The following is a 14,875-nucleotide window of genomic DNA, read 5'->3' as shown; positions in this document are numbered from 1 at the left end:
GCGCTTTCAAGAGTTAGTATCTTTAATTAAAAAAAAAAAAAAAAAGAAATGGGAATATGAGGACATTAAACTTGTAGCAAGCCCCAACTCCCCTGGTTTTGTCTCCTGTTTGTGCAGTCTTTGTAATCACCAACGCACTATGCATTTATTTAATAGTTTAAGGACCCCTTTATGTGTAAAAACATTTACTGATAATGACATACTCATCGTGATAAATGTAGTTATAGTGCACTAATACATCTGTAAAGTCCCTTAAAATTAATGCGGCCGTGTTTGCATAAGTCAAGAGTAAGTTGCGTTGCTCTCCTCTGTATGAACATCGTGAGTGTTAAGTGTCACAAATATCACATGAAAATACAATTGTAAAAAGACTTTCTAATTAAAACTACATAAAGTGAGTAGATAAAAGCATATTCCTTTGGGATTGTGTATGATGTTAATACATGTCGAGGTAGTTTGTCGTCTCACAGTCAGTCATTTTCTCTGCTTTTGGGGAAAGACTGTGTTTCTGCAGATCCCTGTAAGCCCTTGATTTAATGAAGCTGAGGAAAACCTCCAAATCTGAGGATCAGCTTCATTCCAATTGCTCTCTAGTTAAGTCTGGTTTAACTCTAAGATAAACATGACCAAAATCCTGGCATTGATGTTACATGACAGAAAATGGCCACATTTTTGCCGTGTTGTGGGACACACCTGGCAGTAGAAAAAGATCCCTACAGATGGTCCCTTCCATCTGTCAGGAGTGAGGATGCCTGCGACAGCACCATCGGAGACCACAGGTGGGGTCACGACCTGAAGCTTTGCTGGTCAGGGGAGTCTGGAGTGTGGTTCACCGATACAGCTGCAATGGCTCAGCAGAGATAAAGGAAGGAGGGTGAACCAATGAGTCCATTGCCTTGCAGTGAGCTGCTCCATGCACCTCATGGCTGGAATCAGCTGCCTCCCTCTGTACTCTTCCTTGGCATCACTCAGATTTCCCTACCATTTCCCCATCCCTTCCTGTAGAAACAAGGGGTAGGTTTTACTTTAGTATTTAAAGTTTTCATAATCCTTATTTGGAAGAAGGAATGTTTGTCTGTAATGAAAGGGAACCATGAAAGGTGCAAAATTAAATTAACAGAAGAAAGTTTATTCATGAAATTGAGTTTTCCTGTGTGTTTTTCTAATAGATGTAAAGGAGGAATATTGATCTCTGGCTTGTTCTCTTTGTCCAGCTGTATACAATAGTCTCTGTATCTATTTTCAACACCACCAACTTCACATTCCTTAAAAAGCTGAGCAGTTTCTTTATGCAGAATTTATTCCAGGAGATGTGATAGCCATCAAGTGGGATTTGAACCATGTCAAGGATCACATTATCACTTTAATCTGTGGTAAGCTATGCTCTGTTTATTCAATAGCTAGCACATAGCCATAGTCTGCCTTTCCCTGTAGTGACTGGCCTAGCAGGACTCAAGAGCGGGTCTTGTTCATTTTTCTTGGCAAGTAAAAGCTGCAATTGGTTTGCAAAATCTGATGGATTATTTTTGTGTTTCTGTCCACCCCCAGAAGTTTTCCATCTGCCCCATTGCTGTAAGTGGCCACAGAGAGTGGATTCAGAACAACAGATGCAGTGTGGGAAGCTTTGGTGGAAGGCAGGAGTGCAAATGTAGAAATATATCCATAAGCAGTACCGGCATGGTGTTAATTGGAAAACCTGGCCCATGTTCAGCAGAGATATTGGCCCCTCTGGAGTAAGGACTGGTTTTATTATGTTTCATTATTTGCAGATGACGTCTGGAATCCAAGCCTGTTATGCAGTAGACACATTAATAATATCCATTGAGTTTTTCATCAAAGACTTTTCAGGCACTGCCTGTTATTACTAAAAGCTAGATGGTACTGATGAAAGTTCCTTTATTTCTGATTTTTGTGTTGACATGCAGTTGAAAACCAGTTGATAAACATTAACATATGAGAGTCTTCAGATTCTACTGGTAAACAAAATAAATAACAATATGTGCTAATGCATTGCTGTGTGCAGCATTCAGTACAGATGACACATGCTTCTTCAGTTAACATCCTTGTAGCTCGGCAAATGATGGAAAAGGTCTCTTTAACAGCTGTCTCTTTACAAGATAAAATATGTCTGTCAGCAGTTGTTTGTTTCTATAGTCTGTATGGCTGTCTCTTTCCAAAATGATTTCCGGGGCACCCATGTTTCAGTAATTATAAGAGAAGAGTCTTACATCTGCACGGAGACGTCCTTAGGCTTTGATCCAAGTTCTCCTAACAGTTGCACACACAGGTACACGGTAGTGCTCTGTCAGTTCATCACTGCAGTGATTTGCTAACAGAGATATGCTGAGTATATGTGGGTTAAAATCAGATGAGGTGCCGATTCAAAGAATGATACTAATTTTTCTGCTTTTTGCTTTTTCTGACATTGTATTCCCAGAGACAGTCTTTTCTGTACTTTGGGGATGTAAACAATGAAATCTTATTGCTACGTTCACGAATGTCTTTTGCTTTGACTTGCTGAAGCTTGTAAGCATTCACTCATGCTAATGCTATGAAAAAAACATTGAAAACCCTACGTGTCTAGTACATAATCAACACGTTATGGATATTTTGGAGAAAGAAATCAATGTAGAGCATGAATGAAGGAATATTTGTTAATATGAATGTTTTTGGTTTGTTTTTATTGGAGATCCTAAAGTAATTTACTTATAACTGGCTAATGAGCTTGAATAAATACCATTTGTCACTATTACCTCAGCTTCATAAAGCAACAATCAATTTGCTTTACTTCGAGAGAGCACGACAGTGTTTTGCTGAAATAGGAGCTATACTAGCAGAAACTAGGGCACGAGACCACTGCATGTAATTAATTAATAACTTGGAATTCATACATCTTACCTTAAGAGACCTTGTCTAGGACTTTTTTCCTGACTGCAACTTTGGGTTGATGTGTGGCAAGTTGAGTACTGTCTGACTGAGCTCACTGGGGGCAACAATGTTAGTGTTGGACATCATTACGATCTAAGTTGTTAAAATTAATTAAGCTTCTAAAGCTGCAGTTAGATACTTCTGCAAGTGAGCCATGGAGATTTGTATCTTCTTAAGCTGTCCCTCCTGTATTTGTTGCACCTCCCCTGACACCTAGCGAGGAGGGGTCGCAGAAAGGAAGGTCCCAGCTAAGAAAGAGGGAACGTTGGGGCACAACTGTAGGTCGAGTGTAAAAATTGCTGCTCCTCAGCCTCCTCCTCAAGCAGCATGGCTGTTCCCAGCTCTGCTGGTGGGACACTTCAGGGGCTCAACAGGACCTGAGCCTCCTGCTTCTTGTTTAGATCCAGCTGGAGTCATGACAACTGTAATTATATAGCAGCAGCCCTATGTGTCACTGAAATAAACACACACATGCCCCTGCCCTGCTTCGATTTTTCATGTCTTCCAAGTCTTCTACCTTGTCTGTGTTTTGAGTATATTTTTTAATTTTCTTTGCCAACTTGATAGCTGTGGGGGAATTTGACAGGAGAAACCAATTATGCACAGTAATATCTTTATGAATGGTCCGGATGGGGGGATCGACTGCACCCTCAGTAAGTTTGCAGATGACACCAAATTGGGTAGAAGTGTTGATGTGCTCGAGGGCAGGAAGGTTCCGCAGAGGGACCTGGACAGGCTGGATCAATGGGTCAAGGCCAATTGTATGAGGTTTAAAAAGGCCAAGAGCTGGGTCCTGCACTAGAGTCACCAGTTCCAGCTCTTTTCTCTGGCAGGGGACTGCAGCATAAAATCCCCAAGGTTTCTATTCTAGGCTATTCCTGTCACACTTTTATTGCTCTGATTAGAAGCCACCTGCCACTTCGGAGCCTTTGTTGTTCAGTCTTGAGACAATTCCGTTATTCAGCTTAAAGGTTATAGCTTCTCTACTATATATGCATTTCCTGCTGAAATCACGCTCTGCCTCCTTTTTTATGCTGAACAAACTGAGCGGCAAAAACAGGCTCTGCCATTTCCCTGAGGATGTCAGGAAGTTTGCTGTGGTCCTAGTCGAGTCTGAACAAGAGTTCAGACCTGACCAGACCTGTGAACTCTGTTGGCAAAGAGGTTGCAGAGGGCCTTGTCTATTAGTATTAACACAACTCCATTTCCAGTGCAAACACGTTTTTTGCTAGACCCTTAGCATATTTTTTTTCCCTGGGTACATCACATTACTGACTAACGGCTGTTGATGCGTTCCTAGCAAGCCTTGGTTTTGCTGCTTTTTTGCTCGCCCTCCCACCTTCCTTTGTTGATTCCAGCGAGAGAGCCCACAGCATATTTTTATTACTGCCAAAATGGAAAGTCTTGCGCTTTGTGCTATTAAATCCCAGTCGTATTTCCCAGTCCTCTAGGGAGTCAAAGTCGTCTGGTCTGATATTCCGATTCACCTCAACTTTGTATCATCTCTGAATTTCCTTCAGAATCAGCTTCTCTTGCTGCATTTCAGCTTGTCTGTGGTGCAAGGAGAAAACAAAGGGATGGTGGCTTATTCTGTGGCAGAATCTTGTAAATAATGGTTGTTAATGCCAGTAGCGCATATGCCATGGAGAAACACACGACGTTTGTTAAATACGTAAAATGAAAGCAAGAATCTGAAAGACGCCAGCCCAGAAAAATGTGAAAGTAAAGAAGATGGAGAGACGCGTGTGGATACGATCTGAGCCACTGGCTTTGGCGCATTGTGACTTTGGGTTGCATCCAGTGAGCTGCTGCCTTGTAGAGCCGTGATTCTGTTGACTCCCAGTAGCTCTGCAGAAATTGTTCTTAGATTGCTGTCCTCCTTTCTGGACATGATCATAAAAACCACTAAAGAAAACAGCCAAGAGAAGAATCATAGCATCATAGAATCATTAAGGTTGGAAAAGAAGTATCAATGGTTTTCTCAAGGGGAACTTTAGTTTTAGTGGAAAATTTAGTTTCTTCGATTAAGTTGCCTTGAGGTATGAAAGTCGTGTCTTTGTTCACCTTTCAGGGAGTGGATGCAATTCAAGCATATATTCCGGATGCAGTGTGGTACGAGTATGACACAGTAGGTAAATGCAGAGGAAATTATGGGAGATTTTCTAAACGGCTATGTGATGAACTAAGATTGTCAGTCCTGCCTAGGTGACAGAGAGCTAAAGTAAAGGCCCCAGGAAAGAAAATGGTGAGACAAGGGATGAAGGGTGGTGGGTTAAGTGCATGAATCAGCACCTCAGGAAAAAGGCACAGAGGTGTGGAATGTAGCACAGGAGCTGGGAAGAGAGGCTGAGCAAAGACCGTGTGGGAAATAAAGTAGAATAATCCTAGTCATAATACATGAGAGTCTGCAATTATTGGGTACTAACCTCACGTCTGCAAATGAGTTTCCCCTCTGCTGTGGTGGTCCTTTGGATGGGTGTAAAAGGACTTTGTTCCCGTCAGATTCCCATATTCACATCAGACTCCCAACAGGGCTTGCTCTCTGCATTGACTGACCCAAAGCTAAACAATGAGCGATGCTGATTTATGACATTAGATCATATTGATGTGCAGTTGTCTTACCTTTATGTGCTCATTGCACGTCGCTATTTGCATAACTTAAGCCTTTTCTAAAAGGAAACATTAAGTTGAAATGCAGGACTTAAGAAAACTTTCGCAGCAGCGAGTAACACAAGTACCTGTTCTCTTTTACATCCCTGTCAATAAGGGGGCAAAAATGTCAGTGAGAAAACAATGGACCAGTATGCACCTGCCAGCGGACAAACTGGGACTTCACTTGAGAGGAGGCTTTATTTACCCTACTCAGCAGCCAGCTAACACAACCGTTGCAAGGTATGCTTCAAAACCAGATGCTTTTACCATTAGGTAGGAATTTTTTCTTTTTTATTTTTTTTCCCCAAGACTGGGCTGAGGACTTTCAAATCAGCAGCAGCCCATTGCATTTAGAGATTTCACCTTGAAATATGGGAGTAACTGTGAGCCACACCAGACTTCCGCTACTCCTTATATTACAAGTTCAGTGATTAATTACAGGTTTATTTGCATGGCAATTTGTAAACTTGCCATGTATTTTAATCTGTTTACATGAAAAGGAAAGGCAACCAAGGACTGATATCTAAGGCAATTCTCAAAGCATTGCAACCGCACTGAGTGTCATGTTCTGAAGTTGAACATGAAGGATGTATTAAGACTGCTTAGATATTTGTTATACATGTAAGACAGAGAGTCCGTCTTTCTGCAGCCGCAAGAATCCAATGGGACTTATAGTTGCGCTGGATGACAACAATGCAGCTTCTGGGGACTTGTTCTGGGATGACGGAGAATCTGCAGGTGAGCAATTCTCAATAGTGCAATAAGTATGATGGGCAAACCATTAATACTTACAGGTTTCAATCTTCCTGCTGATTTCATGGAGCAAGAGTAAGACATTGTAGTAACACGCTGTGAATACTTGCTCATGTGTCAATAACTTTTCACCAGTTCTAAATGGAAAACTGTGGACCACTATTATTAATGTATTTTTTTTCTTGTTCATGTTTCAGTATAGCCTTCAATACGTAAAGGTTTGGTACATTAGCATGCTGGCTGTTAAACCATGCTGTCAAGACGGATATATGTTCTGGTATATACCCAAATTAGTTTCAACGGGTGCAAGAACGCACATAATTAGTGTTTGACACTAAAAATTGGTAGAAGATGAAAAACTAGCGCTGTTACTGACTCTCTGGAATTATTCAAATTGCTTGTGAAAACAGTAGAAAATTTGGTAACCCAAAAATATGGTATTGGAGGCCACGTTTTTTTGTTGCCATCTGGTTTCCACAGCAGAGTGGTGCGTAAGCATGCAAGTGAGCGTGTAGTGGCTATATTTGTCACGTTGCCAACCTCGCCTTTAGTAAAGCTGCCAGAGAACTTGTTTCCCCCTGGGATAGTCACTACGACTATGCTAAGGCCTGTCAACCTCATCTCTTGTGATTCACTGACATCGATACCAGTTTTTTCTGTTGAACAATTTACAACACACATACCTTTTTTGCTTAGGGTAAGATTAAGGTCACAACTTTATTCAAAGTAAGTTAAAATATTTTAAAAGTCCAACAAAACAAAACAAAACAAACTTTTAATATAAGGTGAAATTTATTTTGGTTTTCAGTAAAGGTAATGCTTTTTGATTACATGCGTATCTAAGGAACCCAGAGTTCATTCCAGAGCCATAGAAAGAGCCTTTCCATTATGTGTAGATATATTCTTCATTTTAATCTTGAGATGAGGGAAATTTTGAAAAATGGAGTGACTTGAACTGTGGGCTTTTCTGTGGGATTTCTGAGGATTTAGTTAGGCATCCTGTTTCCATTAAGCTAAAAGGATTTGGGGTACTTAAATCCTTTAGGCTGCTTTTGCAGCCTTTGTCCTTTACTATATACTCATTAGAAAAGTCAGCAAGCAGTTCAAAGGGTTACTCTGAAATTACTTTTTGAAGAACTTGTACAAAATACTCAAACTTGTATCAAAATCATTTAAGGACTAGTATTTGACAGATATTTTTGTTTTGTTTGCCATGAACCATAACGTTCAGAGCTAAGGACTTTGGTTCTGGCACATGCCCGTTAATACTGTTGCATTTCAAGTAGACCCAACCTTCTCTAATTCATGTCCTGCTGTATCCATAGACTGCTGTCAATGGCAAAAGTGTCAGAGCTTTCTTTAGCTGGAATAAAGTGTAGGTTATAAAATAGGGAAATCTGCAACAGTAAGAATGTGCAGATAAGAATGAGGTTGGAATAACATTACCACAGAAGTAAAATAAGTAACGCTACAAGGTTATGTGCATGTTTATAGTCCTGAAATCAGGTAGATATCCTGCAGACAGTGATTCCTGGTGGTATTTTATAGGCAAGGTGTCTAACTAGGCATTTATGTTTTCAGGAGAGGTCTTTAGATGTTCAGGAGATGACAGAGATTTACTCATGTCAATTAACCTCACCACTGATAAACCTTAAGTGGTCCAGTTTTTCTGGTCATCCTCTAGTTGCTTCATCCTTAGCCACAATCTGTTTGTTTCACTTGTGCAGAGCCCAGGGCTCTGACTGGAATTCCATGAAACCAAGTACTTCTTGGGGTTCAAAATTGCAACCCCCCCTTTCCTAATTGCGTAGCTACCTTGTCCTTTGCACTTGTCCTTTGCAACTCCCTTTTGTTATTTCAAGTATATCAAATATATATATCTCAGAAAAACTTTCAAGTCTCTACTCTTTTAAATTTTGTGGAAGTTTGGGATGTTCCTAAGAAATAGAGCTGTGATTTGGCTGATTATTGCTGCCATAAATATTGAAGGCCTTGGGTGGTTGCTATACGTATGGGTGACAGCCCTGTGTACTCCTTTGTCAAGGCCTGAAATAACAAAGCTATTATTGGGCTCACTTCTGTTGAGAAACAAAACAATAAAACATCTTATGATTTTATTTCCTGCCCAAAACTTACAGGTTGCAGTCTTTTCAGGGAAACCATTTACAATTTGCTTTTGATGACAGTATTTATCTTTTTGTACATGGAAAAAAATGCCAGACTGCTTGACTCAACTTTTGTATTTCTTTTTACCAGTGGTGTGTGATTTCCCCTTTTAAGGTTCCATGGCACAGATTGTTAATATTATTGTTGTCTTTGCATGAAAAGCATTTATTTAGTGTATTTTTAAGGATTAACCTTGAGCCATAGCTCTAAAAGTAAGAGAAGCTAAGAAGGAATAACAGCAAACTAAAACTGTAGTATATTTTAGAAAAGCTTTTTTCAAATAATTTTTTGAAAACTTAAGAAAATTTGGGTCTCCTGGGAGACTGCCCTAAAGAAAAAAGAAGTGTAAGAGAACTGTCAGTTCCTCAGAGAAACAATGGTAAGAGCAGAACTGAAAACTTCCAGATGGAAAATTTAGTGAATGCTTAATGTAGCTAAATCATGAGCTTGTCTTTGGCCTGAAGAAGAGAACATACAGAGAGAGCAAACCAAGTCAAGTTACTATGACATATACACATATATGTTAATACACGTAAATTTATGTGTAATTTACATTCCTTCATTCCTGAGGAAAGTGGTTTTTTTGCCAGAAAATATGTTCTTAGGATTACAGTGCAAAAAGCAATGAGTAATTGTTCCTTTTAACTTTGGTTGGCCTTGGCTAGAGAGACCAATCTGCTTACAGATTTCATTCCTCTGCACAGAATGAGCTAAACAGAAGTCTAGAAGAGAGCTGCAAGAACAGTTACAGGTCTAGAAAAAATGCCTCATTTGAAAAAGTTGAGTTATCTAAAATGCAAGAAAAGAGAGGAAATACTAAAGAGGTTTTGAAAAAGTAAAAGGCTGTTACTGGGAGGCAAATAACCTCCCGCATTCCCGATGAACAGGGAAGAAGAAAGGGCTTTAATTCCTTTCTGTGAGAAATGGGAAATCCTCTATCACAAGGGTAAAGTTAATGAATCTTAAATTCTGAGCTTTAAAAGAATGCAAAATATGAATCAAGACTTGAGAACAAGGTGAAACCAGCAATAAAACTGGAAAAATAACCTAAATATTTGAACTGGCAGCATGTTAAAAATACAAAGTCATTTTTGCCCTCATTGAAATATATAATTTTATATTATTTTGCAGGTTGTACAAAACATGGTCAGTGCAGCCTCTGAACACAGTAATGGTAAATAATAGCTATTCATTGGTCTCTAGCAGTGTCACAGACTGGTTTTTAATGCTGTTCCTTTCTGCACAGCAAGTGTAGCTTCTTTCTTTATCTTTTAGGTACAACTGAGAGTAAAGCCTACATTTACTATGAGTTTACAGTTTCCAATGTAAGTATTTTATTTTAAATGATCTTATTTTCATTTTCAGTTTTTATCAAGAGTATCTTCAAAGGGCATTCTTCTCTCCCTCCTTATTCTCCTGTAATATTTACTGAGAAGCAAGCTATTTGACAAAGTCAAAGAGGAGTCATGTTCAAATTACTGTAATCTGACTGGGATGAAAATCTGCTATTGTCTTTTCTTGTCCCAGTTAATATAAGTATCTAAAAAGCTCCTGTCCCCTTTCATGTGACAAGCTCAACAGCAGTATTTATTGAGCAAGAGAACTATAAAGCATCAGTGGTAGCTAAAACAGAGTGAAAAAGGAGGTGAATGTAGTATTTCAGATTTGATAATACATTTTTGGTATAAATATCAATAAAAGGTTTAAATGTTGTCCCAGTCCCAGTCCAACACAAGAAAAATGTGAACAACTTGGCTGTGTCTGGGAAGTAAGTAGAAATGATTTCTCTAAACTAACGAGACAGAAATTTTCCCAGAATCATAGCTTTCTCTTTACAGATATTACAGTGGGAAAAGCAGTCTGGCAGATTTGTCAGATTTAAATAGAACAGGGGCACAGACATCAGCTGGCCTGTACTAGCAGATTTATTTACCTCACGAAAACTAAAGGAGCTGGCAACCACGTAAGCTCTTCCAAAGTATATCAGAAATTGAGGAAAAAATGTGGTATTTTTTGAAAGATGGAAAGAAGCAATATTAGTGTTTTGAAAAAACAGAATAGACTTGAGGTCAGCATCTTCAGCTTCACTGGCACTGTGGCCTGCAAGGCTTATCCGCTTGTTCTCTCGCCTTCATAGTCACTGAAGCACACTTTAAGTCAAATCCTTGAATCCTCCAGAAATTTTTGATTCATATGTGAACTTAATTGTTTCTATCTGTGTCGAGGAGGTATATCCATACCACAATCCTGACATGCAGTTCTTTACCAGAGCGTTTTATTTATTAATATCTCATGGCATACGAGAGCAGTGTGCCTTGGCAGGGTTGAACTTTAGAGGGTCTCTCCAAATAAATTCCTCCGTGCTCCTCTAAATCTAAATTTTACAGCTTAGACATTCTCTGCTAGCTACTCTTGAACCAGCCACAGCTGAAGTGCTTGATGGACGTCCTGATTCTGTTGAACTATTGGGAATACTTTTTGTAATTCTGGACAGTTGGAAATGGCTTTTGATGTGAAATGGAGCTCTGGTCCTGTTATGGGCTGGGTATGTTTTGAACACTTGCTCCAGTTAAAAGGTGCTTTGAATTTGGTGGTGACAGATGAATAAATACTCATTAGCAATTAAGAAGTGCAGAGCAGACATAGTTTCATTTGAACAACTAGGCACAATTGATAGTACGTATCCAGAGGTGGAAGGGTAATGCATTAACCTACACCAGCTCATCTAACCTCCGAATACCTAGTCTGAGTGTCTATGCTCAGCTGTAGCAGGAAACTGAGAGTAATTCTGATCTTGCTGTCAGGAGACCTTAGATAAATAGGATGTAATTCTCAGTGGATATTTTGAGGATAATTCTTGTGAATAAAGCCATGGGAAAGGTCTCATCTGATGTTGCCTGAATATCTGATTAGTTTGGGGTACATCCATTTATTATCCTCTCATTAGCATTTATCTATACAGGCAAATACTTGAAATACTTAGCTTTCTTAGTTTGGCCTTATTTAAGTACTGGTGTAAAGTAGTACTAATTAGCAATTATTTAGTAATCATTTATTAAAATACTCCTTTCCCTACTTTTGTATTCAGTTATATGTAATAGTTGCTTAGGAATCATCAGGAAGTTAATATTCAGACATGGAACTTTCCCCTCCTCACCCAGTTTATTCTGTATATGGATGATGTGGCAACATGTACAAAGATTGTAGCATGTGCTAAATTAGATATACTCTGTTTATATAGTCTTGGAATTTTCAAAATCTGCAGAAAATTAATATTCTGTGTGTATATTCCTATGGCCAAAACTTTCATCAGTTTGTTTAACATGCCTGAGATACCTCTCTTCTCATCCTAATATCTTCCATTCTTCATTTCAGCCAGCAGTGGAGCTACCTAGAAGAAAAAAAAGCCCAAAGCAGCTCAGGCACGTCTACACCTGCAGGTGCATCCCTAACTGTGTCAGGACAAGCAGGCAAAGTCTTTATTTTGAGTTTAGCAGCTTTAAAACCACTGACCCTGAGCAGACACGATTTTCAAGGTATGTTTTAAAGAGAGTTTCCCCAGTCTGATACGAAAGATAGCTATTGCTCACCTCTCTGGGGAGCAATTCTTGCAATGCCAGTTCTGAGGATTCATCCATATACATGCTAGGTTGTGCAAGCCTAATTGCTGACCTGCATTATGAAATAGGATGGCCACGGTGCTATTTCTCATAGAGTTTAATCTGGATGTAATTACTCGCCATCGAGCGTTTCCTTGTCCCAACGCATTCAAACACAACATGTTGCCTTTTCAGCAGAGATTTCTATTACGAGGCAGCCACCAAGGCCTTCCTGGGGCGATGCTCTGCATTGTGAACGAGAGCAGTCAATCAAAAGGCAGCGCTCGGGTATTCATTCACAAGGCCGAATGGAGAACAGGTCTGAACATTTTGGTCAGCAGCTGGGAACAGTAATTACTCAACGATAATCTCAATAATTACTGTAATTAAAATATAAAATAGTTTTTGTTTCTAGGTTTTGCTGGGATGGCCTGGGCTGCTCCCGGCATTGATATTATTTTTGCCTTCCTCTATACATCTAGTGAGGGAAAATGGATATAGTTTTTTAACACTGTTGGTTTAAGAAGGGCTCAATTATGCCCTCTATTTAAAAGAAATCTAGTAGTAGTGAAAAGGGGAAGCAGTGAGTTTTAAAATGCAACCCGTGTGCACATGCCTTTACCTTTAAGAATTTATTTTCTCGGTTCCGAGGCAAACGTCGTTATCTGTTCCTTCCTGAAGAGTACCCCGGCCTGCTCTAGATAAGGTCTGATCTAATGATAATCTACCCGTGTTGTTTCATTTCCAATTCAACGAGTAAGCAAGGAAAGAGTGTTTCTTTATAGGTCTTAACGACCTTAAAGCCCTTGGTAACTTTGATATTAGCATAAAGAAGGAAAATACCAAGGCTGCTTGAATTTCTGACTGAGCGGGTGTTCCACCTGGCAGCGTGCCATTGCAGCTGCCAGTCAGGGCAGGAGCGAAATTACTGACAGGACAGGAAGGAACGTCTGATACCTCTGCTCATAGAGGTCACGTGCGATTTGGGCATCCCAAGGAGAGAGTAATTTAATGCTAAGAGGAATATTACCATTGCTTCTGTGTATTAAGTATGACCTGAAAGGTAGTGAAATATTTTCTTGTTTTGAGAGGTACCATAACAGAACTGACTATGATAGCTTACACAGCTAATACAGATATTGTTGCACTTGACATTTATAGAAAAATGTGAGTTTTTTAAAAAAATTAAAAAAAAAAAAAAATCAGCTCCCGATTTATTCTTTGGTACTATCTGAAGGAGTAATCATGCAACTGAAGTCATGTTGCAGTAAGAATTTGTTCTAATACTAAGCCACGCAAACAAGAAGATTGTGTGCACACAGAACTTCACAAAAGCCAATAACTTAAAAGTGAACGGCTAGTTTTTTTATGTAACTGTAATTTTAGGTCTCCATTGTTAGGCAGGAAGAGCTTCTGGATATTGGCTGTGGAATAATTGCTGGAGGTGACTTAGAAAAACTTATGTTTTTCTAAAAATTACAGCATTGAAGAAGCTGTCAGGGTGAAATGCAGCTGAAATGTGAGGAATCCATTCCACAGAAGTTCCCTAGTAACCACAGATGTTGGCAATGCCAGGAGAACTTGGCATCCTGACTCTAAGAGGAGTTGTCCAGAGGGTGGAGCGGTGTAGAGGCATCACAGCCAGGCTCTGTGGTAAATGGGACCTCAAGCTGCATATTTGCTACCCTGGGCCAACAGTCTGTCATATTTTTGGCAAAATTCCGTCCTTTTGGAGAACTTTGCTCATTATAATATCATTATAATACCAAAACACATCTCCATCCCAAAAGTTACCTACCTCTAAGGTGCAGCTACCCCTCACTGGGCATGCGCTTTGAATTTCTTCTAGTCTACACCTTTAAAAGTAAAGCAAGGAAATTCTACACTAGTCATAATAAAGGTATGTGTGACTAGAGTCACTCAACCTTCACCTGAAAGATAAAAAATAGTATAAAATGTGTGAAGAGAAAGGATGTTAGGGAAGATACCAGCGCGTACCACTCTGACTTCTGGGACCAGTCGAAAGGCTGAGTCTCTCTTCCCCCCCAATGGGACTGGGACGCCTTTGGGTAAGATTAAAATATTTGGTTATACCAAGTGTTTCCCAGGGAAAACTTAGAAACCTCTCTATAGCTTCACTTTAAATCTCCAATGCTTCATATTTGCTTAACGCACTTGCAGCCTAGCAGTGTTAGTCATTTTCTTACTATTTGTGTGTGTCTTGTAACCAGCAATCTTATCACTGGTAATCCAAAAAACCTGTGTATCTGTTACTTTAATAAATTGTACTATTCATTAACCCAGCTGTGATCATCCTCATTGAACGCAACCGGCCTGGGCAGCTGCCGAATAGTTACTAACAATAAATACTCTGAGTGCTTACTTCTACAACCCTTAGAAAATAAACTGTTGTCCAAGTCCAAGACTAAGACTGCACTTAGACGCCCCTAGACTCCTCTCAGAGGAGTTTAGAAAGAAAGGGGGTCCTGTCTGAACCTAGTGAATCAATGGTAGGGTTTCTCACTAGCCACTCCTCAGACTCCTACCATTAATGCAACATTGGCTTAACACTGTTCTTTCATAATGAGGGTTTTGCATAGACTTGAAAGCCAGAAGCCTTACTAGGGAATACAGGAACTGTTTGGAGGTGAATTCGGGCTTTGTGACATGAGTAATTGCTTTTCTTGGACACAGGTTTGACTTAGTCCTGGAGCAGAGAGCTGGCACCTCGGGTCAGCAGGACACTCGGGCCGTGCTCATCCTTGAGCAGTTCTACG

The 14,875-nt window shown here is 39.7% G+C and overlaps 2 protein-coding genes across 2 annotated transcripts in view; both read left to right on the top strand.

Moving 5' to 3' along the window:
• Window positions 1–1,694: 1,694 nt before the first annotated feature.
• The window catches only part of SI (sucrase-isomaltase), an 86,338-nt gene continuing 73,157 nt past the window's right edge, over window positions 1,695–14,875 (top strand). The window contains exon 1 of the mRNA XM_064457926.1: window positions 1,695–1,733. Within this exon, the coding sequence (XP_064313996.1) occupies window positions 1,704–1,733 (30 nt within the window). The 5' untranslated portion in view covers window positions 1,695–1,703. The remainder of the gene's footprint in view (window positions 1,734–14,875) is intronic.
• Window positions 5,005–13,571, top strand: LOC135314161 (sucrase-isomaltase, intestinal-like). Its single transcript, XM_064455809.1, has 5 exons — window positions 5,005–5,056; window positions 5,696–5,820; window positions 6,230–6,318; window positions 9,775–9,824; window positions 13,485–13,571. The coding sequence occupies exons 2-5, from the start codon at window positions 5,705–5,707 to the stop codon at window positions 13,569–13,571; spliced, it is 342 nt and encodes a 113-aa protein (XP_064311879.1). The 5' UTR covers window positions 5,005–5,056; window positions 5,696–5,704.

The sequence above is a fragment of the Phalacrocorax carbo genome, chromosome 7, assembly GCF_963921805.1.
Source record: "Phalacrocorax carbo chromosome 7, bPhaCar2.1, whole genome shotgun sequence".
NCBI classification, from domain to species: Eukaryota; Metazoa; Chordata; class Aves; order Suliformes; family Phalacrocoracidae; genus Phalacrocorax; species Phalacrocorax carbo.
The sequence above is the reverse complement of the archived record's forward strand: the minus strand, read 5'-3'. Positions and strand labels throughout refer to the sequence as shown.